A 23,792-nucleotide genomic window follows, 5' to 3' on the forward strand; every position below is an offset into this window, starting at 1 on the left:
TTGTTCACTGTTACTATGAAATACTGAGCATGGCCCTGTCATGGCTCCGGCGTTTCCCGGTTCGTTCTGTTGTTTGTTGTTCTCTCTCCCTTGTGTGTTTCACCGGTGGAGTCGGTAAGCTAAATCGGCGTTTCCATGTGAACACTTATCACTCCCGGGGTGACGTTGTTTACGGTAATGGGTTTCTCACACACTCTACCTGTTTATCTATGATTGCACACCCTACTTTATTCCTTGTGTGTTCCCTGTATGTTTGCTGGTTTATTGCTTGCTGTACCTTAAGGTTATTCTCCTTTTGATTACTTTATTAATAATCTGAGGGCGAACAACTTTGAAGTGGACCTTCCAGGCTATTTATGCCGGTGGCCACTCAATGTTTACCGCAGAAAGTGCAGGAGAAGACGCGGAAAACGAGGGGGGAATCACCATCAGACTGAAAGCACATTTGCAGGCTAGTTACTTATCTAGCCCTGCTTCCTATGCATGGAAGAGTGTCCTTAGCGGCACTTTTGTATGGCGCTCGCTGGATTTAGCCTTCCGTTGGCTTCGACCTATTCTCCCCATAATCCTGAACACGTCCTCCCGAGACCCCTCTTCCCAGATCGGTCTTCGCTTCCATCGTGGGGGAGTAACTGCTGCACAGACTCCTCCAGTGTCATTTCTCCTCCGAAAATGGCTTTAATCAATGCACGCTCCTTGGTAGACAAGACATTTTTACTCAACGACTTCACGCACAAGATGGACTTCATGTTCATTACTGAAACCTGGATAAAGATGGGAGATCTAAGTCCTTTTGCTGATCTGGTTCCTGTAGACTGCCAATTTTGTAATGCCCCCTGACTTATTGGACGAGGGGGTGGATTAGCGGTAATTTAAAAAAAAAAAACGATTTTTCTAAGCACAGCTATTACGACTGGAGTGGAATGGACCGGTAATGCTAACTGTGGTTTATCGACCTCCACACATGTATTTTATACATGAATTCACAAAATTAGTGGGATTTATTACTACAAAATGTGACCGCTTTTTACTGGTTGGTGACTTTAACATCCATGTGTGCTGTCAGTCAAAACCTTTAGCGAAGGAGTTCCTCAGCCTTATTGACTTTTAATTTAGTCCAGTGGATAAAGGACCCCACACACATTCATGGTCCTACTCTAGACTTGGTTCTTTCATACAGTTTGTCCGTTGCTGATATAGAAGTCTCGGATACGTTGTCATCTGATCACCTGCCGATATTATTTTATATGGCTATCCCTATGCTCACTCAAAGAGCAACTCTAGCTGAAGAACTGGTCCATTATTACTCCCCTCATTTCTGTGAAGAATTTAATCAGCGTTTTAATATGACCAGTACATCACTGTCCCTCGAATCTTCGTTACCGGATCTGGATCCTGACCACCATCTCAGATTGCTAAACTCCGTATGGTTGGATGTTTTAAATGATACTGCACCACTAAAACAATGTAAACCGAAAAAGTAGATCTGAACCATGGCTCAACTCCATTACTCGCTCTTCTAGACATGCGTGCAGAAAAGCTTAGCAAAAATGGAAAAAGGACAAACTTCAAGTAAAAAAAGCTACTTACTTTTCAAATTTAATTACAAATAATCACCATCGTCCAAAGGTTTTGTTTTCTGTTATAACCTCTGTTTTGACCACCCCTATTAATGCTATACCTAATACTTCTGTTGTACTATGTGAAGGTTTCTTGAGATTATTTAGTGACAAAATTTAAGATCACAGTTAAAGCCTTGCGATGAGGATCAATTATTTCTTAAGAACAACCATATCTTTGAAACCTTTCAGTCTGGTTTTAAATCTTCACATTGCACAGAATCTGCTCTTCTTAGAGTTTTAAATGATATCCTAGTAGCTACAGATTCAGGTGATACTGCGATTTTTAGTTCTTTTAGATCTGACCTCAGCATATGATACTGTTGATCATGCTATACTGCTCTCGAGACTAGAATCATGTGTGGGCTTAAAAGGGAATGTTCTTAAATGGTTTAAATCCTTGTGGCAGGGCGGAGGGCGGGGCCAGGTTGTGATTCTACACACCCGGTCCCGTATTAGGCGAATCAAGCCTCCGAGAGGGATAAAGGTCGACTGCCGAGGATCGTGCGGGAGAGAGAGATCGTTTACGGACATGTCCGTCGTGTGTGTGTTTGTCTTTTGTTTGAGTTTGAAATTAAACTATTATTTATATTGAAAAGCCAGTTCTCGCCTCCTCCTTTGCATTGACTGCTTTACAATCCTATTTAACTGATTGAACGTTCTCTGTTAAGCTCTGCAAATTTACCTCTTCTGTGGCCCGCCTCACCTGTGGTGTGCCTCAGGGCTCTATTCTTGCCTCTGGGTTCCATTATCAGAAAGCATGGGATCTCCTACTACTATTACACTGATGACACTCAAATCTACTTACCGGTTAAACTAAATTATCACATTGCTTTACAATCTCTTCTAGCTTGCCTGGAGGAAATAAAAGGTTGGCTAGCCAAAAACTTTTTGTTTTTGAATAAAGATAAGACAGAAGTGACTGTCTTTAATGCTGATTGCGGAAATCTCAATGCTTTCCTCTCTCCTCAAGTACGGAACCTAGGTGTCCAGTTTGATAGCCAGCAGAAATTTGATATTAGTGCTGTCATAGGTTCCAGTTTCTTTCAGCTACGTCTACTCTCTAAAGTTAAACCCTTTTTGTCGGAGAAAACGTTGGGAGATAGCAGTTCATGCTTCAATCACTTCTCGTCTGGACTACTGTAATTCTCTCTATCGTGGAATTTCCAAATCTCTTATTGCTCGACTTCAGTTAGTTCAAAATGCAGCAGCAAAGGAGGTCGGAAGTACGATCATGTTACCCCCATTTTAAAATCACTTCACTGGCTGCCGGTTAAAGCTAGAATTGATTTAAAAATTGTATTGTTTGTTTACAAGTCATTACACAACCAAGCTCCCAATTACTTATCAGACTTACTACATCCTTACAATCCAACTAGAAGTCTGAGATCCAGTGATCAATATCTCATCGAGGTCCCAGGCTCGAGGCTGTAGCATAGAGGGGGGAGAGCCTTTTCGGTTGTGGGTCCTATTTTATAGAATTGTCTGCCTATCATTATCAGATTGTCACCATCATTATCTGTTTTTAAATCTTCTCTTAAAACTCATCTCTTTTCACTGGCTTTTAATAGCATGTAATGTCCTGGTCTTAAATTGTTGTGTGTTTTTGTAACTGAATTTCTTTTATTGTACAGCACTTTGGTCAGCCTTGATGCTGTTTTTAAATATGATATATATATATAAAATATAAAAAGAACTTGAACTCCTGTTAAGTGTGAAGTTCCATTCTGTTGGTTTCTTTTTCTCCAGTGGTGTTTGCCCATCAGATCGCCGTTGCCTGGTGATCGCGCTCAAGGAGGATTCCTTGGTTTCTGCCCGTGTGTTGGGAGAGTTGTTCTGGGCTCTGCTTCACCCTACACCACAATTCAATGGATTGTTCCAGACCTCCACTGCATGCACACTGATGAACACACCATCCTTCTTGTCCCATTGGCTTCCTTTTGAGCTTGACCGAGATGGTACTGTAATGCTTTTTTGTAGACCGTTTCATTAAAGACTTGTGTGCTTTACCTCTGCTTTTGGGTCCCGTTTTTCCAGCGTGACAGGCCCTACCGGAGCATGCATAGTGATGTGTGTCCGGATCAGAGCTGGTAGTTGTGATGCTGTGAACAGAACCAGCCTTCCGACCTGTGCCCCAAACTGAAACACGTGACGGAGGTGAGCAAGGGCAATGGCTCGAGTCGCTGGAGAAAGCTAGACGGACTTTCCAGAACTTATACTGAAGGAAACGCACATTCCACCTTTCAGTTATATCACATTCATTAAAAAACACTTTGATCATCTTTATTTTTTCTTTTTATTAAAATAATTGCCTGTGTATGATCGAGAAAAGGCACACTGTCGGAATGACGGTCAGCTGAGAATACAGAGAAGGCACGCAAGCGAGCACACTTTTGTGGAACAAATGGTAGTGTTTAAACAAATGTTGTGTATTATGAGTCTCTTTCAAATTAAAGTAAAAAAAGAAGAAATATATATATATATATATATATATTTATATTAGGGCTTTAAACAGACTACATTTTTTAATCGAATTATATGGTGTCCCGATTAATCACATATACAAATATTTGCTGAGAAAGCCCCTCATATAACAATTATTCAATATATAATGATGAAATAATTATACTTAGTTATATTTAAATATTTAAAAAAAAAAAATTATATATATATAGTGATCAATGGAAAGGAGGAGGTGAGATCCAGCTTTTCAATATAAATAATAGTTTAATAATAAACTTAAAAGAAGACACAAACACACACATGACGGACATGTCCGTAAACTATCTCTCTCTCCCACACGATTCCCTGCAGTCAACCTTTATACCTCAGAGGCTTGATTAGCCTAATACCGGGGCCGGGTGTGTAGGAACACGACCCTGCCCCGCACTCCGCCCTGCCACAATATATATTCAGATAATTAAAATGTATTACATTCTTGTGGCAGAAGAGTTAATCATTCATAAGACAATACAAAATGCGGCTTTAGAATACAATGTATTGTTTACTACCATATTATTGAAAATAAGCCAATCATTGGCATACAGTTCACAGCAATCCATTTAGCAAATTAATTTGTCAATCAGTTCAAGATTTATTTTGAGAGCTTGTTTAAGGACCCATCAATTTATACCTGCGTCAGACATGCTTGTGTGGTGTCTTGGGTGCGTTGCGTCATAAACATAACATTTTTAGGTGTCACGGTGTCAAGTTAAATATAGTTTAATACTTAGAACTCATCTTGAGATCCCTTAGTTTGATTTGCGCTCCAAGTGTTTTCAACACAAGAACTTAAAGCATGTCTGTGTTGTTCTGCCTACTGGATGGATGGTTGTTTTCTTCAATGTATAAACTGTGCATTGCCACACAGCTGAAATTTCACTTACTGCCCTCTGGAGTAAACAGGTGATAGTACAGGCTTGCATTTCTCATTAATCTTCCTTATTACGGTCCGGGGGCATTGCGATTAATTGCGTAAATTGCGATACCTCCAAAGTTGTGGCAACATGGCTCAAGGACAACAAAGTCAAGGTATTGGAGTGGCCATCAAAAAGCCCTGATCTCAATCTAATAGAAAATTTGTGGGCAGAACTGAAAAAGCATGTGCGAGCAAGGAGGCCTACAAACCTGACTCAGTTACACCAAAATAATGTGTCTGGAGGAATGGGCCAAAATTCCAGCAATTTATTGTGAGAAGTTTGAGGAAGGCTACCCAAAACGTTTGACCCAAGCTAAACAATTTAAAGGCAATGCTACCAAATACTAACAAAGTATAAGTAAACTTTTGACTCACAGGGAATGTGTTGAAAGAAATAAAAGCTGAAATGAATCATTCTCTATACTATTATTCAGACATTTCACAAGTCTTAAAATAAAGTAGTGATCCTAACTGACATAAGACAGGGAATGTTTTCCACGATTAAATGTCAGGAATTATGAAAAACTGATTTTAAATGTATTTGGCTAAAGTGTATGTAAACTTCAACTGTACACACCAACTGTCGGGTCTTTCAATATTTCAGCTCACAGCCAAGAAAAGCACTCTATAAAAGGCCTAAAAGGGCTTCAGTCACACCACAGTACTTAGTTTCTGTAGATTATGCTGAATGAGTCACAGGATTCAAAGGTCAAGCATTACTGAACAAACAAAATAAAACAGCTCATTATGCTCCATGTGAATCAGACAAAAAAATAAATAATAATAATATCAAGCTTAACATCTTAGTAAAAAATCTCAGGAGCAGGAAAAGGTATGCATGAGTTTGGATCTACTTGTCACTAGACCTGGCGGATATAGCTATAAATCTAAATTAGAGCTGTCAGAATGAATGCGTTAATGCATGCGATTAATTAAAAAGGTGTAACGCATTTACAGTTAATACAGTATAAACACTAGTGTGAAAGGCGGAACCTTTGTAATGTGTCCACCCGGAGTCATTACACTGACGCACACGCCACAGTGCCACAACACATCTACCAAGAGAGCCTACAAGCTTAGACTAAAAATAGCATAATGTGGCAGTCCCCTAGACATTCTATGGGCAGAACTTTCTTAACACACTAGTTGACCGTTATGCTCTCTACTATGATGGAGCCGTGGAGGTTATCACATCTCAGTAAATAAAATAATCTCTGACAATGCTTCTCTGTCATTGATAAAAGAGCAAAGATGGGACTTGTAATAGAAATCAAGTATTTTTCAGTCTATGTAAGGCACATTTTAATTACCACTGAAGCACATCAAATTGTAACTCGCAAACATTTTGTTTGCAAGCAAGATTTTAATTGTGAGTTCAAATGCACGATGCTGGTGTTGCCGCTTTGATGGAATCATGAACTCAGCTTCACGAATGATGTAACAAAGCAGATAGCCAGTCTACCAGCAAATTAATATTGTGGATGATGACAGTTTAAGGGATTTAATGCAATAAATATGCAACCTATGTTAGGACTTTTTCAATTAGTCAACCTCCCAATTAGACTTTGGGAAATGTTTAATGTTACTTGAATCTGTGATATTTTTGTGCATTTCTTTCTTTATATTGTGGAAAACTTTGTTTGGAAAATGTTGAAGCATTATATTGCTACATGTTTTTGTTTTCTTTCCTAAGATGGAAATAAATACATTTTGACAAGAAGTATATATAGTGTCAAATTTCAGCACTTTTAAAATCTGTGATTAGTACGATTAACTTAAAAACAATTTATGCAATTCAAAAATGTAAATCGACTGACAGAACTAATCTCAATATTTTTAGCCTTAAATATTTTCAATATCTTGATATTTATCTATTTGCACTGAAATAGTTTAAAACTACATTAACACTCACTGAGCACTTTAGTAGGAACACTATGGTCCTAAAAAAAAAGAAATTGCCTGACGTGGTAGGCCTATTCTGCTGTGGTAGGCCTATTCTGCTGTTGTAGCCCATCTGCCTCATGTTTCGATGTGTTGTGCATTCTGAGATGCTATTCCGCTCACTACAAATGTACAGAGTGGTAATCGGAGTTACCATATAAATGTGTAAATATCAATATAGAATGTTTTTAAAGATGCACCTTTATTTTAATACTCTCATGTCAGCCATGACTGTACACATTTCTGTCAGGCGATGAAGCAACCATATTACATTCACTTTATGAGCGCTAAATACGCTTTTCATGTGGAACAAGGATGTGCGCAGGCTCTGTGAAGCCAAATTGTTCTCTATCCATTTGGTGTGCACACCCGTCAAATGGGCTTACCGTGAAATACGAGCTCCAGTGACAGGATCAGTGTGAGCACATCAACCGCGCGATCCTTAAAATGTTAGCTCTTTTGACAAAACCAGAGAGGCTCACATGCACGATTAATTCTGGCTTCCATCGATATTGTTGCGCATGTGATCCATTTAAATTTTACATGAGAAATTGCTATTTTACAGCACCATGGAGAAGTTCAACCATGTGAAACGTCTCAACGCCGACATTCTGCACAGCACTAATGAGGTAAAGAGAAATCACCTGCTCAGCTCCAGCATCAGTTATAAGACTTTACACATCTACACCCTTACTAACATTTATCCCAGATAACTGTAACAAGAGTTTTTCGTTACAACTGTGGAAGCTGTAGCCAAGAATCCGCAGATAGCACGGATAGTTGGAAACAAGTCAAGGGTGAGAACTTTGAATTGGGTTAACTGAAAAATAAGTTGTAATCAAACGATTGATGATCATTTGTGTGTGAGAATATTTTTTCAACATCTGAAGTACCTTATTTTGTTTAGGATGTCCCCAATGTGGCTACTAAATTTGCACTTTTCGGAGAGATCAATACAATTTTCTAATTATATTTTGGTTGCATTTGAGGGAAAATAAAAAATTAATTGATTGTGTAAAATAGGCACATAATATCGGATCGCAGGCCAAGAGAATCAATATAAGATTGTATTGTGATAAAATGTCTGATTTACACCCCTAATGAATAAGTAGGTGTACAGGTATTCCTACTAATGTGCTCAGTGAGTGTAATGTGTTTTTTTTTTTAAATCAGAGCAACCATAATTGAAACCGGCAGAATGTTTATAGGCTGAAGTAAAATTGTAGTAAAAAATAATAAAAGGCATGGTTTCCACACATATAAAAAATTATAATATTTTAGTTTTTATTTCTATGCACCAATATAAAAATACATAGTAATAAACAGAAATGTATACCTACGTATATCTTAACTAAAACATTAACAGCAATACATAAAAGAAATGCCACCCAGGGACTTACAGGAACATTTGAGCAATGACGCAATAAATTGCAGATTCAGTCTTATGAATTGATTATCTGAAAAGTATAGTCTGAACTGATGCCCGAAATTAATTGAATTTACCAACTTTAACATAGTTTTTATGTCTTTAACCATCGTGTTAAAGCTCAGTGCTAAAGACGCTGGATACCACCATTGAGTTAGCTAGTTCGAATCTCAGGGCGTGCTGAATGAATCCAGCCAGGTCTCCTAAGCAACCAAATTTGGCCGGTTGCTAGGGAGGGTAGAGTCACATGGGGTAACCTCCTTGTGGTTGCTATAATGTGGTTCATTCTAGTGGGGCAAGTGGTGAATTGAGCGTGGATGCCGCGGTGCATGGCGTGAAGCCTCCTATGTCTCCGTGGCAACAAGCCATGTGATAAGATGCTTGGGTTGACGGTCTCAGATGCAGAGGCAGCTGGGATTTGTCATCCGGCACCCAGATTGAGGCTAATCACTACATGACCACGAGGACTTAAAAGCACATTGGGAATTGGGCATGCCAAATTGTAAGAAAAAAACAAATATCACAAAAATGTAAATAAAAAGTGTATTAAAACTACTGTGATATTTGCAATGTTGCTCAGTAATGTACAGTACACAAAAGATTATTGCAAATATATCATGATTATCCAATTTATTGCTATGCAGTACTTACTACCATTTCCTAATATTATACAAAAGGATAGGTTTTGCAACATGTTTCCAAACAAAGGAATTTCCCCACAGCCCAGAAATCAGATTGCATAATCCTAATGATCAGCATTGTGAGAGAGCTGAGCTGAAACACGTAAAATGTGTTTTCAATAGATGTACTTTTACAAGAACACCGCAAATTCCTCTAAACTAATGCCGGCCACAGGAAATAGAAAAGGACTACCTATCATTCACACTTAATGGAGCAAACAGACATATGCCTGCTGAGAAAAAGAGAGACAGAGCGAGAGATCTGATGTATAAAACATATAGCACTTGTGTGGATGAATTCACCCAGAGGCTTCAGCTTTAGTGATGAGCCATTTCAGGACTCGACATAAATGCTTGTCCGGGACAAGTGGATTGTTGAAGGGGCAAGTGAAAGAGAATTTTACTTGCCCGACCGGACAAGCAGACCGATTAAAATGTCAATGACAAAAAAATAACTAGCTGCTGTATATTTGTGATCGCTTAGGCCTGTGTCACTTATTAGAAAGATCATATTCTTATTCTGCTGTTGAAAGTAATCAAGAGCACATCCTTTTATAATTCGCTAGCGATCTACAGTAGTAACAGCTGCTCCGTGTTTTATTGACATATGGCATATGTGTGTGCGCTAAACATGCTCATGTGTTCCGAAAATGCTCATTTGCATATGCTAAGTTGATTGCATAGGTACACTATTAGGTTGGGCATCGCTCATAATTTAAAAAAAATATACGACATAAACTTTGACATGTTAATTGAGCATGTAACTTAAATGTCCTTAAACTTTTTTCTCTCCAGACATGTAACTATTTTACTCTGACAAGTGAATGACCAATTTACTTGTCCTGAGGACAAGTACATGACAATGCTTAATGTTTAGCCCTGCATTTAAAGAGGTGATGAAGCAGAATAAAAAGGTGCACTTGGACATTTGTTAGGAAGCTCTGATGCTTGTGAGAAGCTATATGGAGACTGGCACTGCAGTCTGTCCCAAAGATTAAAAGCTCTTTCAAATGTTGCAGTCATCTGTGCCTCTCTATAACCGGCAGTGAGGTAAAGTCATTCATTGCATACAAAAGAGCAAAGATGCTAAGAATCTATGTGTTGACATTTCACTAGTATGCTTGCTTCAGCCAAACACAGTCCTGAGAGGAGTGTAAGAAAAATAAACACTTAGTGACAGCAGCAGAGAAAATGAATTGAAGGAATAGTTCACCAATAGATACAAATTATTTCATCATATACTAGCTCATTTCTTCTGTGAAAGTCAAAATGTGAAATATTTAAGAATATGCTGGCGGAGGGGGCCTGGGTAGCTCAGAGAGTAAAGACGATGACTACCACCCCTGGAGTTCGAATCCAGGGCATTCTGAGTGATTCCAGCCAGGTCTCCTAAGCAACCAAATTTGCCAGGTTACTTGGAAGGGTAGAGTCTCAATGGGTAACCTCCTCGTGGTCGGTATAATATGGTTCTCGCTCGTGGTGAGTTGCGCGTGGATGCCGCAGAGAATATTGTGACGCCTCCACTCTTGCTATGTCTCCGCAGTAATGCAGTCAACAAGCCGTGTGATAAGATGCACAGATTGAGGTCTCAGATGCGGAGGCAACTGAGAGTCGTCCTCCGCCACCTGGATTGAGGTGAATCACTACGCCACCATGAGGACTTGGGAGCGTACTGGGAGAAAAATAAATAAAAATATGCTGTCCACCCCATATAAAGAATGGAAGTGCCAAAATCCCAAAAAGCATTGTAAACTAATTATAAAAATAGTCTATACCACTTTAAAACCAATCAATATCTTTGTGTGATGAATAGACAAAAACAAAGGTTGTTACTCACAAAAAAACCCAGCCCTCTGTAGAAGCTTTAAAATCAAATATGGTGCCTTTAGGCACATCATGTAAGGTTTAACGTCAATGATATTTGGTAATAAACCAAACATTATAAGAAAAGCAATAACCAATGTCAATGATGTCAAACCTGATACAATGTCCAGACTTGAAAGATTTATTTTGAACTTGTTTTTGCGTGACAGAACCAGTCTCTGTATTATATAGAAAAAAGCACAGGACATTCTTCAGAAATTCCCCATTTATATTACACAGAAGAAAGTATAGTCATATAGGTTTGGAACGACTTATGGGTAAGTAAATTAATTATGACAGAATTTTCATTTTTGGGTGAACTATCCCTTTAATAAATGCTGGAAGGTAAAATTCAGTCCTCTCACCACATTCTACTGAAGGATCATCTAAATTGATGACACGGAAGAGATGCTACGGGAGTGTTTTCTGTTAAGGAAACGAGGAGGAATATACATTTTTGTTCAGTGATGTTCAAAATCTTGTCATGCATTCATCACAGTCTGTGCAAAAGCCCAATTTATTTGCCATTGGCTGTTTAATTGTTTGAATCTAACAAAGCATGCATACTAGAACTACAACTTCCTCCTGCACCTTGCAGCACATAGTAACAATCTTAACACATGCTGAAGGGAGTTTTAAGCTTGCTCTGAAATAACTGGTCATACAAAGCTCAGTTCACACAGATTAAAACTGGATTTGTCATCTACTGAGAGCTTCTAAAACCTCTGCTGCTCACTGATGGTTCAGTACTGGCAAAGTGAATGGACAGCAGCAATCCATGGGTTCTCCAGAGGCCCAGATCCTTAAATAACCTGTGTTCTGTCTGGCTTTAAAGTAAGACAAGCCATACAGAAAGCTAATTTGTCCAGTGGCAGTGTTTTTCGGTTGTTGGTTTTAAAATCTTTTTCTGTTACAAGCTATTAGGTTGTCATCCAGTTCTTAGAGTACTAAGAGACTAAACAAGGAAAATCAGCTTTGTAATTATGAGTGGCCCAGTTAGCAAACAATGCTTATGTGATGACAACATACATGCATGAACTCCATGCCAACACACATGCTCAAAGGAATGCTCCAGATTCAGTCAAAGTTAAGCTTAATGGATTGTCAAATGTGAGAATCAAATGCTGTTGTTTACAACAGAAAATAATTTTTACTTCACTTAATGTAAAAAAAGAAGCAGAAATCAAAGTTAGAATATGGCACTTACAGGAATATTCCGGGTTCAATACAAGTTTTGCTCAATAGACAGCATGTGTGGCATAATAATGATTAATAATGATAAATTATTACCTTTATGCTGACTATCTGTACTTTTTGGAACTACAAATATCTAAATCACCATCAGTCCCATTCTGAGGACCTGCTGAGTCTGGAACTTTTTCTACAAATCTTAGTGTTTTGCAGAAGTCAGTCATATACATCTCAGATGGCAGGAAGGTGAGTAAATTATAAGGGAATTTTCATTTTTGGGTGAACTACCCTTTTAAGTCATTTTAAGGTTTGCTGTGTTATGTCGAAATGACAAAGAAGTTTCAAAATTGGTTATAACTTTACACAGAAAAGATTAGTAAGTGATTTTATCAAACTAAAATCATGTTAACACGCATATTGTTTACATCTTCACACTTTTGAAACAGTATATTTTTGAGTATTTTAAAGTTTAATGATTGGCCCCATACATTTCCATTGTAAAGCCTCACTGTTACCCAGATTTTTGCTTTTTTTTTTTCCTTAAAAGAAAGAAAAGTAGGGACAGGCCAAAATAAATGTTTGTGGTACTCGACAATGTACTACAAATGCCGTCAACGGAGTTCAACTTAAATTGAACCCATAATATTCAATTAAACAAGGCCAGCATCTGGAGGGTTTAAAACAGCGTTTCTCAATTTTTTTTTTAATGAATTGTACTTTGCATTTGCCTTTGTATTTGACGCTGCTGAACTAGATACATCAGGTGCATTGCTAGATTTCAAAATCAGATGAACCGCGGTACAAATGTGTATCAACCCGTATAATTGAGAACCAACTGATATACTCCAAGTCTAGATAAACGTTTTCATACCTACCCATCAAATTAAATCAACATTATATAATATTTTATGTTATAATGTGTATTACTAGTTATTAAGAACTATACAAGTATAATAACGGGACATTTTTTCCTATACATTTCTAATTTGTGGCATTTTCACCATTGGCGATTGATTTGATTATCATGAGAGATAAAGGACCCCATTTGCAATCTAACGTCCCCCCCCAATGAACTATTCTTTTAACTGGTATTAAAATCAGAACATTCCTTTAATCCACTTCTATGATGACAAGAAAATACAGACAGACAAACAAACAAGGCAAAGATCAGAGGCAGATCTTACTCCATCAGCATATATAGACCTACCTTAAAAAAGCTGCTGCTCCGGTCCATGTAGCAGGATTGCATCATTATCTGTGCAGACATGCTTGGGTCTATGCAGCTCTTTTGAACCGGGTCTCTGTGAACACAAGAACATACTTTATTTGAATGACATGAAGAGGAAAACACATTTCACACAGATAGGCCACAGAAATGAGTATCCAAGACTTCTAGAGCAGGAGACTGCAATGCACGCACATCATATATACTCTAAATAAAACTCTTCTGCTGTGTCTCATTTCCTGCCTGATGAACTAAACTCAACCCCAACTTTCCACACACAATCCTGTCTTCTACACACAAATGCCTGCACACGCCTTGCCCTATATTGCTCATAACAGACTATTTTTTACAACCAATTAATATTATCTTGTGTGTTTAAGTTTCCGATAAACAATTTGCGGGACTTTTTTTAAATACTTAATTTCAATCAATTTCTGTTTATTACTTTATTTTATTTCTGCTTTGTGGCAATAATAATTAAAAGTTAATGGCTTGATTTACAAGACCTATACTGTTCAACCTCTTTTCTAAAGAGTTTTCAAAACAACATAATACATGCTACAGGGAGGGGGATCAGCTGGTAGACTGACATACACCGATCAGCCACAACATTAAAACCACCTACCTAATTTAATGTAGGTCCCCCATGTGCTGCCAAAACAGTTCTGACGCATCGAAGCATAGACTCCACAAGACATCTGAAGGAGTCATGTGGTATCTGGCACCAAGACATTAGCAACAGATCCATTAAGTCCAATAAGTTGCGAGGTGGGGCCTCCATGGATTGGACTTGTTGGTCCAGCACATCCCATAGATGATCAATCGAATTGAGATCTGGGGAATTTGGAGGTCAAGTCACCTTGAACTCTTTGTCATGTTCCTCAAACCATTCCTGAAAATTTTTTGCAGTGTGGCAAAGCGCATTATCCTGTTGAAAGAGGCCACTGATATCAGGGAATACCATTGCCATGAAGGGGTGTGCGTGATTTGCAACAATAATTAGGTAGTAGGTACGTGTCAAAGTAACATCCACATGAATGCCAGGACCCAAGGTTTCCCAGCAGAACATTGCCTAGAGCACCTTCTTCCCATGGTACACCCTGCTGCCATCTCTTCCCCAGGTAAACGACGCACAAGCATCCGGCTGTCCATATGATCTAAAAGAAAATGTGATTCATCAGACCAGGCCACCTTCTTCCATTGCTCCATGGTCCAGTTCTGATGCTCATGTGCCAATTGTAGGTGCATGCACAGCAAGCTGCAATGCACTGTGTGTTCTGACACCTTTCTATCAACGCTAGCATTACGTTTTTTAGCAATTTGTGGTACAGTAGCTCTTCTGTGGGATTGGACCAGATGGGCTAGCCTTCGCTCCCAACATGCATCAATGAACCTTGGGTGCCCATTACCCTGTCGCCGGTTCACCGGTTGTCCTTTCTTGGAAGGTACTAACCACTGCATACCTGGAACACCCCACAAGACCTGCCATTTTGGAGAGGATCTGACCAAGTCGTCTAGCCATCACAATTTGGCCCTTGTCAAAATCACTCAGATCCTTACGCTTGCCAATTTTTCCTGCTTCCAACACATGAAATTCAAGAACTGACTGTTCACTTGTTGCCTAATATATTCCTCCCCTTGACAGGTGCCATTGTAACGAGATAATGAATGTTATTCACTTCACCTGTCAGTCGTTTTAATGTTGTGGCTGATCAATGTAGACAAAAACCAGGGCAAAGCTCAAGCTGTGAGAAACTGTTGTGGGAGAGGAGCTTGAGGGGGAACATAAAGCTTTCTAGTGCATGTTTGTCATCTGTGATTGCATGCTTCAACTCAAGAAAGAATCAAAACCAGCTTCATGAGCAGAAAGAAAGCCCTGGAATGCAGTGATTACCTCTGAAATTACTCTTTAGAAGGCAAACACGTGTCCTGTACACACAGTTGAGGCCAAAAGTTTGGAAACAATCTCTACCTCATTGGAATAAAATGTCATCATAGCAGGCTACATCAGCATTTTTACTTCAACAAAGCAAGAAAAATCCTATAAATTTGAGTTCTGTGTAAATTAATATTTAAACATGATTAACATTGTTCACAGGAGGGGTTGCATAGACAAGTCAACTATTACTAGTGTAGTTGACATTGTCAGCCTTAAATCGGCTTTCCACATGATTTACGGGTTGGGTTATAGTTTCTCTGACCAAACAGGTTGTGTTTTCCAGATGATATTACTCAATTGTCCAATCAGTTGTCGCTTTAATTCATGAATATAAAGGAAATGATGACTAGTCGAATTTGACTTCCAGCCAGAGTTACAGCCATCTTTGGCCCACTTCCAGATGCTACAGATCCCCAACACCCAGAAAGCTTTGATCCAGCACATATGTTCAAGCTATGCACAACAGCCTCCCACCTTCAAACAGCTTTGTCCTTCACAGACAGTACTGTCTCGCATGCAAAAACTCAACCGGACTCAACACTTATTGTCAGCAATGGAAACTAAGCCTTTTTTCTATTATGTCCATCTCACTAGGTAAATTTATGTGTTGAACTAACACAAATCTGCTGTCTGGTTGTTGACACTGTATGGGAAATCATGGCAAACATGTGGAGCTCAGTTTGCAAAGCCTTTGATGTGACCATCAGGAGCTTTGAAAAGAACCAACACAGACTCCAAGAAGAACCAAACCTTTGCTTTCTTCTGTCACTTCCTCTCTCCTCAACACTCCAAATCTCTAGTTTAACCCAATTCATAGATCTATTTCTCTCTATAGAGCTGTTCAGTTTGAAGTCCTACATTATCCCAGAAGAGAATTAGCATTTTCAAGCCATGTGTTCCATTTCTTTTCTCTAAAGCAATTTTTTATTTATTTCCGAGCTATTTTTCGAGCAAAATTATGTATGTGGTTAACATTACTTGAAGACACTTTCATGTTTTGTTCTACAATAAATAAATTCCACACAGTCAAACATTCATTTAGAAGCATTGGAAAACACAAGTTGCCAACAAGATGCTACATAACTACTACAACTACCACAAGAATGTGAGTTTACACCCTTAACGAATCAGACAACGATTGTAGTCCTTATGTAGCCACTTGTTAGAAAAGTATGTTTTTAAAGCAACAATAGACACTTTTCCACTATAAAGCCACTGCGAGCCAGGGGCATCAACTGGCCATTATGCATTTAAACTGACTTCCCAAACCTGTACCATTGTGCCTTGTTTGGCCCATGGGTAATTGGTGGGCCAAAAACCATTGGCCGTGAGAAAGCCCCAAGTAGGCACGATAAAGACCCGGAAGAGACAGTGGGAAGACAACTGGCATGCACTAAAACACCCTAATTTGGCCTGATAGTGGAAAAATGTCTAATGACTATATGTTCGAGGTATGACTGAGTGTATTTTATGTAGAACAAAGCGTGAAAATTTCTTCAAGTAATGTTAATCGCTAACCTTATTTTGCTCATAAATAACAACAGATTAGCCAATCAGGTTGGCCTACAAATTGACATCGAAACAGCTCTTTTCTCTTCGGACCAGATCTCATGGTCCACAGCGAGCCTTATTGCAATCCAAAGGGTATAGCGGTTATAACCAGCCCGCTGCTTAGATTAAAAAAATTGCTGTGAAAAAAAGAAGCATTGTTGTGAAGGTGGTTTTTCAAGGAAAAGCCAGAAACGAAGGTGGAGCACAGGAGAAGTTTGAAAGAGCTCCAGGTATTTCCTGCGAAGCACCGCTCTTGTGCTGACAGATATTAATTGAGTTTGACATGTTAATCTACTCCTCTCTGTGAAGAAGCTTCAGCTCATGTTGTTGCTGTAATGAGGCATCACAAAAAAATTAGGTTGCCCCCTGCCCCCCTTTCAAGAGATACACTTCCAGAGTGAGGAAAAAGGCTATAAAAATCACTCTGGACCCCACTCACCCAGCCCACTACCTTTTTGAACTGTTGCCTTCTGGCCGACGCTTCAGAGCTCTGAGCACCAGAACCGTCAGGCACAGGAACAGTTTTTTTCCCTCAGGCTATCCATCACATAAACGGTTAAATCTGCTCCATTGAGCAATAATTATGTGCAAAACACAGTTTAAGTCTATTTATATTATCTAACATATCCTCTTCTGCCATTACATACAAAGGAAAAAAAACAACTTTTTGAACTGTACATAACATACTGTATTTTTGTACTTTATATAACATTTGTTTTAGATTTGGAAGACGTATGTGTATGTATGAAGGTGTCCGTCTGTGTGTATGTACATATATGTATTATTATTATATTTTTTTTAATTTATTTTATTAGCTATGTCTTGCTACTGTTTTGTCTTGTTTTTTTTTGTATTGTGGTGCACTGGAAGCTCCTGTCACAAAGACAAATTCCTTGTATGTGTAAGCATACTTGGCAATAAAGCTGATTTTGATAAAAAAAAACATCGATCCCTATTATTTCAAAGCAGAGGAGCCAAGCTATTATTTACCTTGCATCACATGTAGTTTCAGTGCCTATATCACACTCGCACAAACACAGGAAACCCCTGTGACTGCCAGCACAGGCAGAGTAAACACAGTAAAAGTTATTAACTGGCCACTGTGGAGTACAGACAGGCAGAGAGAGAGGTCATTTATCTCCCTCGCCCGCTATCATCTCAATAGGGATGTCACGACACTGGGATACATTGAAAATTACAGTTGAAAGCAATAGCCTTTGTTAGTGCTCCATTAAATGTCAACAATTGCAAACAGCTCTACACTGGAGGCAGACTCACAACTCTTATCCTGTTGCCATCCAAACAGGGTAATTTGTTATACTGTGCTGGATTGTGCCATTGCACAAAAGGTTCAACACTCCAGTTTGTGCGTGTGTGTATGTGGATGTAGGAGACTTCTCAGCTGGGCTTTTTGGACCCACACAAAGGCACATCTGAACTTTGAGGCACAGAGCTCCTCTGTATCTTGACTTTCTCCTTCAACACACACATAACAGGTGCGTGGAAGCAGAGAGAGGATTTTCTGTAGTCTTGCGAGACCTGGCAAAACTTGACAGGAAATGGAGAAATTGGAGGGGCTGAGCCATAAACAAAGAGCACAGCTCTAACAAGAAAGAGAGACATGGGCTCACTATTTCGGGCATGGGCATTTTGATTATTTTGTCTATCCCAGATTTTAATAGACAAGTGTTTGTGCCATTTTTAATTATTAGTCTCTGTGGCGGATGGACGTCTTTTCTGTTACATCAGGTCTGTCTATATTTTCAGCATCTTGCTCCACTATGGTCCCATTTTTAAGATGCGGTGTTAAGTAAAAAATATTTTTGTTTGGAAAACATATCTTTAATAAAAACAAAAAACAAAACACTTTCAGGACCTTAAGACCCCTGGATTATGTTCCATACAGTTGCACTCAAACTACGTGCTTTTTGTAAAGGAAGAATGCACCCTGTGTGAACGTCCCATGAACAGTGTAGATGCAAATTGTTGTCTAGATACCACCGAAAATGACACCACAATGACATCACAAAACGAGGCCCCTTTTCTGTTTTGGTCAGTGTGCAATTAGGGATGTTAATGATTAACAAAGAATCGATAATTGTCATTTTTAATATGATTAAGCTTATCGATCATAGATTAATCAATTTCAGAACAAATGTGTTCAGTAAGAGGAAAATGCTAACAGTCACTTTTCTTAAAGTGTTTAATTTAAATAATATTTAAACAGTAGGCTACATGCTCATTAATTGGAGTTCTCCCCGTCCGTTTTGTGGTATAAATATGAACTATTTCAATTATGAAAATGTCTGAAAATTGACATCCCTACATGCAATTATTGTTTTTTTATGATCGATAATTGCTGTCACTTTGAGTTGTTGAAAACTGACTTACCGGAGCTAATAAAAAATAAAAAAACATTGCATACAGCACGTTAATAAAAGCACAACAGTGAATATAAGAGTAGCCATATGTTTGTTATGAGAAGTGACAGTTTTAGAACACTGTATTCTAAAAAATGTAGGAGCAAAACAGTGGATTCTTCTAATAAAGCATGACTAAAGACAGACACAAAGCAGACTGACACACAAATAGTTCAAGAAAAATCTACACTTCATGTTATCGGATTCCGCAATGTACGACTCAAAAATAAAGAACAGGCTGTGTGTGTGTGTGTGTTTTGAGGACATTTTTTAGGTTACAAACTGGTAATTACTAGGGATGTGCACGAGTAGTCGAATATTCGTTCTGCAATAATTATTTAAATAGTAAAAATACTATTTGAATTATAACAGAATAAACTGGCTGGCACTGTTGAGTGTGGACACAAGTTGATCACATTTGTTGAGCAAATGGTTCTGTCACTCAGTACGTTCAAATAGACACCATAAAAGTGGGTTATTGTGAGAATGTGGCTTACTGAGAGAAAGCTGGGTTCCTGTTTAAATGTACTGGATAAGCGGTGTACAATTTACTCTCATATATGTGCAGTTCGTCAGAAAGCAGCATCCCCATAGCAACAAAATCCCTGCAACGCTTCTGTAAACAACAAACATGGCATCCGAGAAAGACTATGCTAGCTGAGGTAAGGGACATTTCATCATTTAAACTGGTGTGTATAAAGGAGTATAGTTTAATGAGCATGTGGATATGCTTGTTTTCTTCAACAAAAACATGACATGATACAATATAAACATGATAACCATTATATGCCGAGTAGGGCTGGGTGATATGGCCAAAATTGTAATCACAATAATCTTTTTCACATTGTTTGATATCGATATTTATCACGATATACATTTACACATTGCACTTTCTTTTTTTCATTTCAAAGTTGACAGACGAAAAGAAGAAAAATAAATTCTAAACAGTCAAAATAGTCTCAACAAAACTGCACAGCGGGTCCAGAGACGGCCAAAGCAGTGGGGTCTGTGGGATCTTTTACCAATTTTACCGTCTTTTACCGTTTATCAATTGAAAATGAATGTTAAAAGATCATCTGTTTGTTCTGAAGCATAGTGACAGCAGTCCAGTATTTGTTGGAATATTTTCACATTAAAATGAAATATTTTTTATATTTCTTTAGATTCAGATACCCAAGTATGGGGCATAGAAGCCCTTGTGACTGTGGAATGATGCTGAATGTGGGTTCAGGTGCGTCCCGAGAGAAAATGTGAAAAATATATATATATTTTTTTTTTAAATGTAAAAAACATTTGTATATTTTCATTAAAGTGAGAGACTAGTCCACCAACAAGTAATTTTAGTCTTTCCTTATCCATTCCAGACATCTAATTAATTTTCACAAAATTAGAACAGAAATCATTTTGTTAATTCGATTTGTTTATTATTAAAGGCTCGTAACATGCTGATTAATAAAGATACATTTAGAAGGGAAAAAACATTATGGTCTAAAAGGTGCATTGAAACCACGTTAACTCATGCGCCGCTTCATGTCTACACACATGCAGGGAAAAGAGGCAACAGGTGCAGAGCGGGACAGGGCAGATATGATGGATGTTTTTTGCTAAAGAACAATATTCAAGATTACAGCGCAGAAAGATCAGAGCTGTTGTCCACATCACTGTTGTTCTGTCGCGCTCTTCACTAGAGATGATGAGAGGGCGCAACCGTTGTCATGAAGTCTCGCGGTGCGGATGGAATTAATCCGGTGTCCGACGTAAACTAATTGTTAGCAAGGCAGCTAGCATTAGTAAGTTCATCCAGTCTGACCCTATGTTACCACTGGCACGTTGTGAATTCATTCCTATGAAAGCCGAGCATCATGCTCGCAAGGTGGATCGTAGGATTGGCAGCGGTGCGGAGCAAGCCCTCTCCTAGCGCTGTGAGTGGATTTCGTCCGCCCCAGTGGAAACGCACCATGAGAAAGCCGAACTGCTTGTGTTTTAGCGACACGGAGTAAATATCGAAAATTCCTCAAAAGCTTATCGTGATATATATCGATATTCTTTTATTGCCTAGCCCTAATACCTAGTTTTTATACTCATCCTGTACGTTAACTGTGTCAGTCTATTTCATTAGCAGTTTCCTTTTCTTCGCTTTGCGCGAGCTTAAATGCTTTCATTCTATTATATATATATATATATATATATATATATATATATATATATATATATATATATATATATACACACACATACACACACACACACACACACACCTAAAGGATTATTAGGAACACCATACTAATACTGTGTTTGACCCCCTTTCGCCTTCAGAACTGCCTTAATTCTACGTGGCATTGATTCAACAAGGTGCTGAAAGCATTCTTTAGAAATGTTGGCCCATATTGATAGGATAGCATCTTGCAGTTGATGGAGATTTGTGGGATGCACATCCAGGGCACGAAGCTCCCGTTTCCACCACATCCCAAAGACGCTCTATTGGGTTGAGATCTGGTGACTGTGGGGGCCATTTTAGTACAGTGAACTCATTGTCATGTTCAAGAAACCAATTTGAAATGATTCGAGCTTTGTGACATGGTGCATTATCCTGCTGGAAGTAGCCATCAGAGGATGGGTACATGGTGGCCATAAAGGGATGGACATGGTCAGAAACAATGCTCAGGTAGGCCGTGGCATTTAAACAATGCCCAATTGGCACTAAGGGGCCTAAAGTGTGCCAAGAAAACATCCCCCACACCATTACACCACCACCACCAGCCTGCACAGTGGTAACAAGGCATGATGGATCCATGTTCTCATTCTGTTTACGCCAAATTCTGACTCTACCATCTGAATGTCTCAACAGAAATCGAGACTCATCAGACCAGGCAACATTTTTCCAGTCTTCAACGGTCCAATTTTGGTGAGCTCTTGCAAATTGTAGCCTCTTTTTCCTATTTGTAGTGGAGATGAGTGGTACCGGTGGGGTCTTCTGCTGTTGTAGCCCATCCGCCTCAAGGTTGTGCGTGTTGTGGCTTCACAAATGCTTTGCTGCATACCTCGGTTGTAACGAGTGGTTATTTCAGGCAAAGTTGCTCTTCTATCAGCTTGAATCAGTCGGCCCATTCTCCTCTGACCTCTAGCATCAACAAGGCATTTTCAGCCCACAGGACTGCCGCATACTGGATGTTTTTCCTTTTCACACCATTCTTTGCAAACCCTAGAAATGGTTGTGCGTGAAAATCCCAGTAACTGAGCAGATTGTGAAATACTCAGACCGGCCCGTCTGGCACCAACAACCATGCCACGCTCAAAATTGCTTAAATCACCTGTCTTTCCCATTCTGACATTCAGTTTGGAGTTCAGGAGATTGTCTTGACCAGGACCACACCCCTAAATGCATTGAAGCAACTGCCATATGATTGGTTGATTAGATAATTGCATTAATGAGAAATTGAACAGGTGTTCCTAATAATCCTTTAGGTGAGTGTATATATATATATATATATATATATATATATATATATATATATATATATATATATATATATATATATATATATATATATATATATATATATATATATATATATATATATATATAAATATATAAATGTGGTTTATGAGGACATTTCTAGTGTCCCCATAATTTAAATCAGCTTCAAAAACATACAACTAAATGTTTATGTAAAAATGCAGAAAGTTTTTTTGTAGGGGGTTAGGCTATGTAATCTATAGTTCGTACAGAATGAAAATCATTATGTCTATGGAGAGTCCTTATAAGAAAAGCCACACAAAAAAATGTGTATGTGTGTGTACATAAGTGCATGTTTTAAGCAGCAAGTGTGTGTGATTTATCCAAGTGTGGCATGGCTAAGATATTTACCAGTTTATCCTTACTTTAAGAGGTTTTGTAAGATATCTCCATTATCTGCTAATTACTTTTAAGATGTCTATGTAAACGTCACAACACCAAGTCTAATTACAGGTTATGGGTTCAGGAACAGCAAAACATTTTCTCCCAAAAAGATCTCCCATATTTCACACTCATTCGTTAAATACCAACTGGAATGTTATATTCTTGTGTTGAGGAATACTATCCTATTTCCTCCTTATCTCACATTGAAATCTGAGAAAGTCTGTAGACTTTTCTTAATCAAAGTTCGGTCTGTGCTGACCAAAATTCAAAACATGGGGGAAGGAGCCAAAAGCGAGTTGTAAAGCAAGCTGTTTTCTGCTGTACAGGATGTAATACTGTGATGAGAAATGCATATTTTATGTACTGTACCCCCCCTCCCCCAAAAAAACCTAACAATTAGTGGAGTAATAATTGTATTTTAGGAGGAAAACAAATGCAACCTCCGAATCACACTAGTCACCTGACCTGCAAACGTGATTACTTCCTGGTTTCAACATGGGATACGAACCCAGGTCTCCCACAATTCTGATACAATGTGCATCTGGTCATGTCACTAAGGAAGGTAAATGTGGTCGAGCCAATGCAAACATGTCTGATGGGAGATGCCGCTTATCAGTG

General features: G+C 38.7%; 1 protein-coding gene across 1 annotated transcript in view; it reads right to left on the bottom strand.

The window, feature by feature from the left end:
- The window catches only part of rin2a (Ras and Rab interactor 2a), a 70,976-nt gene that overhangs the window by 30,475 nt on the left and 16,709 nt on the right, over positions 1–23,792 (bottom strand). Inside the window, exon 2 of the mRNA XM_052151515.1 lies at positions 13,346–13,439. Within this exon, the coding sequence (XP_052007475.1) occupies positions 13,346–13,405 (60 nt within the window). The 5' untranslated portion in view covers positions 13,406–13,439. The remainder of the gene's footprint in view (positions 1–13,345; positions 13,440–23,792) is intronic.

Source organism: Xyrauchen texanus, chromosome 20, assembly GCF_025860055.1.
Source record: "Xyrauchen texanus isolate HMW12.3.18 chromosome 20, RBS_HiC_50CHRs, whole genome shotgun sequence".
NCBI classification, from domain to species: Eukaryota; Metazoa; Chordata; class Actinopteri; order Cypriniformes; family Catostomidae; genus Xyrauchen; species Xyrauchen texanus.